The 8,071-nt window shown below is 42.8% G+C and overlaps 1 protein-coding gene across 1 annotated transcript; it reads left to right on the forward strand.

The window, feature by feature from the left end:
* The first annotated feature begins 483 nt into the window (after nucleotides 1-483).
* Nucleotides 484-3,315, forward strand: LOC134288489 (anaphase-promoting complex subunit 5-like). The gene is made up of 3 exons (XM_062853513.1): nucleotides 484-1,074; nucleotides 1,154-2,569; nucleotides 2,712-3,315. The coding sequence occupies exons 1-3, from the start codon at nucleotides 733-735 to the stop codon at nucleotides 3,174-3,176; spliced, it is 2,223 nt and encodes a 740-aa protein (XP_062709497.1). The 5' UTR covers nucleotides 484-732; the 3' UTR covers nucleotides 3,177-3,315.
* The last annotated feature ends 4,756 nt before the right edge of the window (nucleotides 3,316-8,071 follow it).

The following is an 8,071-nucleotide window of genomic DNA, read 5'->3' on the forward strand; positions in this document are numbered from 1 at the left end:
CTCTCAGTTTTGGGTTCTATCTCAAGGGGAATGACATATCCTTTTCTAACCGGAAAATCCGCATTTATCAGTTCCTAATGGTCGCTAACCGCTGCTAACTGAGCAGCAGTTAGACGTGGTTAACGACGGTTAGCAACGGATAAATGCGGATTTTTCCGGTTTGCAAAGAAAGTGTCATTCCCCCTGGTTCTATCCCAACTAACATTTGGGCTGTAAAAAAGCTTAAATTTCTTGAATCATGGATCAATCGGTAATCGAAACAACACTTAGATAGATCTTCCTTCAAAAATTTATTAGAAAATTTCTACATCAATCGTGACATCAATAAATACATATTCGATTAAAATTTCCATTCCATTCACGTGGATCATGACTAATTTCCTTCCGAGATTTTTGTGTCACCCTAACCGTTGGGGAACAACCCCCCTGTTTTGCGTTAGTATTTGTGAGAGCGACGCGCCAATCAGAAACCACCCCTAACCGGCGAAACGTCAAACAAAAGTTAAACGATTCAAAACAAACAAACGAACGCAAACGAGCGTAGTTTGTACGCAGATTTTCCCGTTTTTCCGGTGTTTATGCTACTTTTTAGAAAAGGTTTTCCGCGATACAGTTCCGCGCCAAGAGTGTCAGTGTTTTCGATCGATACTTTAGTGCATAATTAAAAGGTCGGTCGCTGTTCTCGCCGATAAAGGCAGTGTGTGAAAACGGTGAAAACAGTCGGCAACGACGATGAGTGCCAAAAAGGAACCGGAGACGATTGGCTTCTGGCTGCCGTTCCAGGGCAGCAGCGCCCCCAAGATGGACATTCTAACGCCGCACAAGTTGGCCGTGGTGTTCCTGATCCAGGAGTATCTTTCGCTGAAGAAAACTGCCGAAGAGACGCCGCAGCTGGAATTTACGGCGCGTGATCGGCGGAAGTTTTGCTTGCTGCTGCTGAAGCTGATTCAGTATCCGGACATGGCGTATAAGGATTTGTATGGGTTGCTTACCTCGCCGGTGTATGGCATCCATCGGGCCCATTTGGAGGAGTTCGAGAAGCTGATGAAGATGTTGAAGACCGTAGGAATCGAGGTGAGTTTTCGGGAGGCGTTCCGTTATATCCATTTTACCATAAATTTCTCCAGAATAAAAGTTTTCCGTTTGTTTCCAGATTTTGTTCGATCTGTACACCGTGCTGGAGAAGCTAGTGTCCGACAACGCCAGTAGCTATCAAGTTGGAATCGTAGGGCTGTACTTGCGTCGCGTGTTTGTCACACTGGACAAAATGAACTTTCCGGAGTTTATGGCGCTGTATCGGAATTCGATTGGCTACTACGAGAAAGGCGTTCGGGCCGTGCAGATATCGAGTAGTGCTTTCTCGAACAGCGAGAGCTTCATGAAACTGGACGCCCAGGCAGTTTACAAACCTGGGAATTCTAGCTCCAAGTGGTCCACGAAGCAAGCGGAGCTTTTCGTCGCTCAGCAGAGCACCCTGCTGCAGAATAACGAGATGGACGCGTTGAAGCCGAAGGAAATGCAAACCAGATTGAATGAGATTATTCACGATCACCCACTGTATTCGCAGGCATATTTCTTGAGTTATTTGAACAGCGTGCGAGTGAGAGATTTTTTCAATGCCGTGGATGCACTCCATCGGTCCTTTGATAGGAATACACTGAATTCAATGGCGTTGGCGCAGGACAGCAAGGAGTACCAGTACTCATCTTTGAATCTGGCCATCTTACACGCCCAGTTCAACCACAGTGAAGAAGCTCTTGCAAGTCTGAGAGAATGTATCATGCTGGCCCAGGAGAATAGCGATAAAATCTGTCTGCAGTTGGCGCATTCCTGGCTCTGTCTTCTAGACCCAAGCAAACCACATTTTTCTGAGAAGAATATTGCCAACAAAGAACTGATCACGTTGGTACATTCCATTTCACTTGGCATTCAATCGTTGGTGAAGTCATCCGCTGCCACCGGATACACTCCGGCAAAATTGTTCGAGGTTTTACTGAAAAGTGACATTCTTAATTGTCAAACTTCGATGATAGACCTGATCGCCAACGGAATATCAGAAAGAGCCGCCCTCTGGGCCATGTATGGTAAAAACGAAGTGTCATCGCTCTGTTCGCAGTTGTTGCTCAACTCCGACTTGAAGTCTCTGGGCAAGACCTACAATGGCGAAGGCATTTGTCAGGCCCTATGCTCACTAGTCATCTGGTTGGCACTTCAAGGGGAATTTCATTTGGCACTGATCGTCCTAAAGCACACCAGAGAACGGTTTCCTCGATATCCCCTCTCAAAATCGTGGATGACGGTTGATCACTACATCAGCTCGATGCAGGCCATCTTCCGCGGGGAATGGTCCGATGCCAGCAACGCGTGCTACCAACTTTACACCTTGGACAAACATTTGTCGCTACTACAGCGGACCCGTCTTGCATTAGCTCGTCTGAACATCAAATCCGCTGATCTGCTGCTTCGCAAACTGCTCGAAGACGATACTGTAGAGCCTCTAAATCGTACTAGGGCTCTGTTGCTGAATGCACACTTGCTCACTATGTCGCCAGCCACAACCAAAATGGAGGTGAGTACAATTCAAAGTTATTTTCCTAAGGCCGAACGGGACAGAAACCGATGTCTGGTTCAGTGCATTTTATTTCGAGGTGCTAGATTTAAATTCAGACAGCAGTTCAATAAAAAAATGCATTTCTTATTTAATTCCACAGGTAGTCAACGTTCTGAATGAGGCCCTTGCCATCGCCAACAAAAACTATCTGGACTACGAAAAAGCTCTCGTGGAAATGCACTTTGCCCACGTTTTGCTGGCGATGAAACTACCCCATCAGGCACTGAAATCCGTCCGCACGTGCCTGGAGAACATCCTAGCCAACGGTGGAATCTACGACAGGGCAAAGGTGCTGTTTCTGTTCGTAAAGTGCATCCTGGCTGTGGAACAAAGCCCCACAAACAAAATGGCCAAAATTGGTCAGTGCATTCCCATGCTGGAGCAGGCGGTGGAGCACTTCCAGAAGCTGGAGTGCTACGTCAAGGTGAAGGACGTGTTCATTTTTCTGGCGACGTTCTTCCACGAGATGCAGATGCACGAAGAACGCAACAAGTACGCGTACAAGTATCGGCAAATCGAGGAGCAGTACCCAACGGCACGTGAGTATTTAGATATATTCTTTTAATACATTTTCGTAACAATTACTGCACAAGAAACATAAGTTATTTGCTCCGAACTCGCCATTATTTTCTGTCTCGCTATCTCTCTTACTTACCTTGGGGGAAACGCGAACACTCGTTACTCCATACTTGTGGCCCAGCAGCGGTGAGAAGGGTTCCTCGCAGAAACCATTGCCGGCCACCCAACGCCAGACGCGAACCGTTTTATCACTGCAAGATATGAATTGAGGAAAATGTTAGGATAGGAATTTTACTATTGGTCACGATCACGAAGCATTAAAAGTGTCTTAATACGAGCTCAAGTACAAATTGCATTACGCAGCATCCATTTATTATGTATCACTAAACTCGGCATTTTACCCTTCATGATTAAATGGCTTATAGTATGAACATTCTAAATTTTTTGTGGGATGTAACGCTTAGCTATACTCCTCCTCTCCATCTTAAACGTAACGTAATTTGTGGACGACGCCTTGTCATTAGGAAAATGTTTGTAGTTACTAGTACAGAATGTGAGATTATCAAGCAATAGTAGTCGATATATTATGTCGATTGAGGTGTGGAAGTTCCGAATTCTTATCCTAATCTTATCGAAACAATCTTTCCAGATGTCTTACTTTAACGTCTACAGTAAACCGGCCTACATTTGTATGGCAAGAAAAAATAGTAGTCAAAATCCAGGGTGAATCCTCTAGGGCTCTGTTAAATACTGGGTGAGAAGAGTAATCTGAAAGATTAAGCTCAAATACATGGGAAATGGGATTCAGCATGTCGGTTTATCACGCTTAATTTGGCTCAGAATGTAACGCAGTTGAAACTCTAAGCCCTAGGTTGTACCGATGCACAATGAGCGATTTCCATACAAGCAGACGGGAGAACATATTTGCGTCATTTATTTTTCGTTTTCTAAAGTATGATGTTGTCTATATTATATATGTGTAGATGTATTGCGTATTGATTGCGTACTGAACATTCTACCACATTCTACCATATGAGAGCCATGAGTCCTCTGAACAACTTTGCTGAAGACGCGAACTTTCTAGTTGGCCTGGATCATGAGATAATCATGAGGAAAACCATTTCTTGAAAATCCACTTATTTTAATAACACACTAACGCCACCTATCGGTGGAATCAAACATTCAGCCTACTCTTCTTCTTCGTTCTGTCGCCACCTTGACAGTGACTATGGGGATGGCATAGCTTTTATCGCTATATTGCCAGCGGTTTTGTTATTCAGCCTATACTCAATACTACAAGTCATCTGAGCAATACTTGCGAAGACCGCAACTTGATAGAAGCTATACATTTCAAGCTATAGGTAGTGTCTTGTATGATCCGATTTTCAGGTGTTGCAAAACATTTCAGGGTGCTGCAATATTCAAATAAACAGGAATTCTATAAATACTAACAATATGTTAAATGAAAGCTTTGAATTTATATATTGTGGGAAAAAATGCAAGAACTGGACAGTCAAAATAACTAGCTAATTCCAAAACTGATTAACATAGTAGATATTGTGTGGTAGTAACGCCGCAGTGTCCCACCCCTGCACCACTTGAGTTTGACAATACGTAAATCGACATCGATCAACGACCGGCTCAGTCGGCAAACGCTTTCGTCGAGCAAGCACCGCATCGAAGCTCGGCCTCTTTCGTCGCCCGACAGTCAAGCGAGCAGGTTGTAAAGCAAGCCCTCCGCTTACGAGTGCGAACAGCAAATGGCGGAATTCCACATTTGGCGATCCTGCCAGGAGTAAAATTTCCGCCACTTTCAGTTTCAGTTCGCTTTACTCGTAAGCGGGGGGCAATGCTTAGTGATAAATTAGTCCATTGATTTGTGAAGAAAATAACGTTTTTCCGCAGTGCGTTGTAGTGGATTTTTGCTAGTCGCGAGTGCAAGTGAAAGGTGGTGAAAAACGGAAGCTGCTGCTGCCTTTTTGGAGCTGTGGAAATTGGAGACCCGTGAGTGAACTTTTCCTGCTTCGTGAATCAGCTGGAACCCCGGATACGGACTTACCGGACATTACAGGTCAGTGTTAAACTGAAATGGAGTGGAAAGAAGTGCTCTAGGATGCACGCGATTGTTTTTTTAGGTTAGATTTTTTTCTTATACAGTACAGTCGCGTTGCGATGCGAAGCGAATGATCCCCAGATTTAGGTTAGGTGCCAAAGAATGAGTTTTCATCGAGTCTCCACTATGTGAATCAACTGTGGCAAACTTCGGTCGTCATGATTCGGTAACCTAACCAAAACCCGTTGATGAGATTGATAAGCATCTTATCCTTAAACTATTTAAATTAAAGGAAATTGAAATTTGTTAAATGCTTGGGAGCATTGTAAACGTGCATAGAAGCAAGACATAACGGAAAATTTTAGGAAAAAGACAAGTGTTTGACATTTACAACTCTGGTTTTCTTTCAATCTTTTCTACAGGGAAAAAAAAACAATTGGAGTGAATATATTATCAGTTTTCTAAAGAACGACCAAACATTTTCATTCATATTCAAACATTTTTACGTGCCTGGGAAGATCGACTGAATTGTTGTTGAGTTAATTTAGTATAATACTTTGAAAGGTAATTTTTTGCTTCGAATTCTAGATTTTATACGGTATTCTTGAAGTTAATAGGAATCATTTTTAATAGGTTATCATTTTTCAAAACGTTTTAGTGTATTCATACAATTGTGCATTCCAGATGAGTAATATATTATTTCACTTTTCAAGATCGAGATTTTCAACGAGTTAAATGATTTAAATTATCGTTGAATTATATGGTGTATGATGTGGTAAAATAAATGGTCTTTTTTACATTCATAGTGATGGTCTCAACTGAACGAAGTTAAAGTAGAATGTATTTAGAGTCGCTTGCAATACGGAAAGTCTTCTTTTGTGCTTGCTTTGGAAATCCATGGAATCTTTCGGCAGAACCGCTATTTTATATTCGCTGGATCAATGGACCAGCATGACGATTATTCTTGTTGAATAATCTAACATTCCAGTAGTTTTATATAGCTATCAAACGAAGCGAACACCGCTCTAGATTGCGCTGAATCGGGATGATCAGCATGATGATTATTCTGGTTGAATAATCTAAATGTTAACTGTTTTTTGGCTTTCGCTGGATCAGGTGGTCCAGCATGATGATTATTCTTGTTGAATAATCAAATATTTCACTAAGTAAAGGAGGCAAACAGATTTGTTGTGCCCAATAGAAAACCGGTACGGTATTTGGTATTCGCTGGATCAGGTGGACCAGCATGATGATTATTCTAGTTGTTCCCGAAGGGAAACCAAATTTTTCACAGCAGCTGATTGGTTTTCAGCAACGCTCAAAACTGAAATTTATTGAATGAATTATTATAATATTCCTAATCTAAATTAAACTTAATACTTACAAGAAGTGGTTTCCTTCCCCACTACTTCGTCTCTGATTTATCCCGAGATCGTACTTGGCGCCTTCACCCTAACCTGACCAATGGGATACATAAACAATTCAAGAAACAAGTAAGTCTTTTTTAGCCTTTCTCTACATGCTACTACTCACAGTGTACTACAATGGACCTTTCTCCCCTATTTGCCCTACCGGCTGCTGTTGTGTGTCTGCAGCAAATCCACCGAGGCTGAGGAAGTTTTTTGGTAAACATTACTAATCCTATATTGGTCACTGCACTTCAATTGCTTACCCAAGAGATTTTTGTAGTGATTCGCACCAACTTTTCGACCTCCTGGCACAAAATAATTCACAATATTATTGCTAACAAACGGCACTTCTGAACCTAATTTGTTCGATTTAACTTCGAGTATTCACGATGACGCTACTTTCCGCCAAGCATGGGAAAACTCATTCGCTCACCCGAATGCCGGCGATGTAAAATAGCAAAAAGAACGCCAACAACCCAATACTGAGTGAGAGCACGGCGCACTAAGAACGAACGCAACACGAACGGCTCGCAACCGACGCCACCGAAGCGAATCCGGAGAGAAAAAAATAGAGTGCGAAACGAATCAGCTTGCATCGGTGCACAACGGAATGAACGTTCGATCTCTCAACTACCGAGTGGCATTTAGCTGATTGAATCAAAACGCACTCACTGATTCAATTCCCAGTACTGAATGTTTCCACTGAACGCTAAATGAACGTTCCAACATGAATGCTCTCGCACCCGACTCTGAACGCAAGCATTCGTTCAATCTCGGTTCGTTCGCCTTCGGCACTCAGATTCGGTAGCGATTCATTCGGCCGTCGTTGCTTGCGTCGCTCGGTGCTCGGCGATTAGAAAGAATGGGCAATGAAAGTGGAAAGATTTTGCTTGGCTGGGGGAGAAGCACACTCGCATCAGATTGTGCGTGGATGTGAGTGAGGGATACGCAATAAATAAATGATTTTTTCCCATCCTTGCTTTCCGCTCAATAGTAAACAGATTTCTGCTAGCCTTTTTTCGTTTTCCCTATTCTATCGCATCCTACCACTACAACCGCGTGTACGCTGTTATGCTGAGACTAGGCCTGTTCAACGTATTTTTTAAACCTACCACGGCGTCGCAACACTAGTTGAATAGTCCGATTTTCACTGAGTAAGGATGGATAGTAGATTGTCGTGCCCAATCAAACACCGTTCTACACATACCGAATTAAAAACATTTGTGATTTGCGCTGAATCGGGATGACCAGCATGATGATTATTATGTGAATAACGTTCACTGGCTCAGGATGACCAGGGTGATTGGTGTGTCAGGTGGAACACCATGCTTATTTTATATACGCTGGGTCAGATAGACCAGCATGATGATTATTCTAGTTGAATAATCTAACATTCCACTAGTCCAGGATGGCTAGTGCAACTGGTATATTGAAAGACATTCTCTCATTTAGCGAATGGTACAGTTCAGCAGCTTAAGT

The sequence above is a fragment of the Aedes albopictus genome, chromosome 2 (assembly GCF_035046485.1).
Source record: "Aedes albopictus strain Foshan chromosome 2, AalbF5, whole genome shotgun sequence".
Classification (NCBI taxonomy): Eukaryota; Metazoa; Arthropoda; class Insecta; order Diptera; family Culicidae; genus Aedes; species Aedes albopictus.

Excerpts from the sequence above, each read along its gene's own strand:
- LOC134288489 (XM_062853513.1), top strand. The coding sequence starts at position 733 with ATGAGTGCCAAAAAGGAACCGGAGACGATTGGCTTCTGGCTGCCGTTC. Across the intron at positions 1,075-1,153 it reads TGAAGACCGTAGGAATCGAG|ATTTTGTTCGATCTGTACAC; the intron begins GTGAGTTTTCGG and ends GTTTGTTTCCAG. Across the intron at positions 2,570-2,711 it reads CAGCCACAACCAAAATGGAG|GTAGTCAACGTTCTGAATGA; the intron begins GTGAGTACAATT and ends TTAATTCCACAG.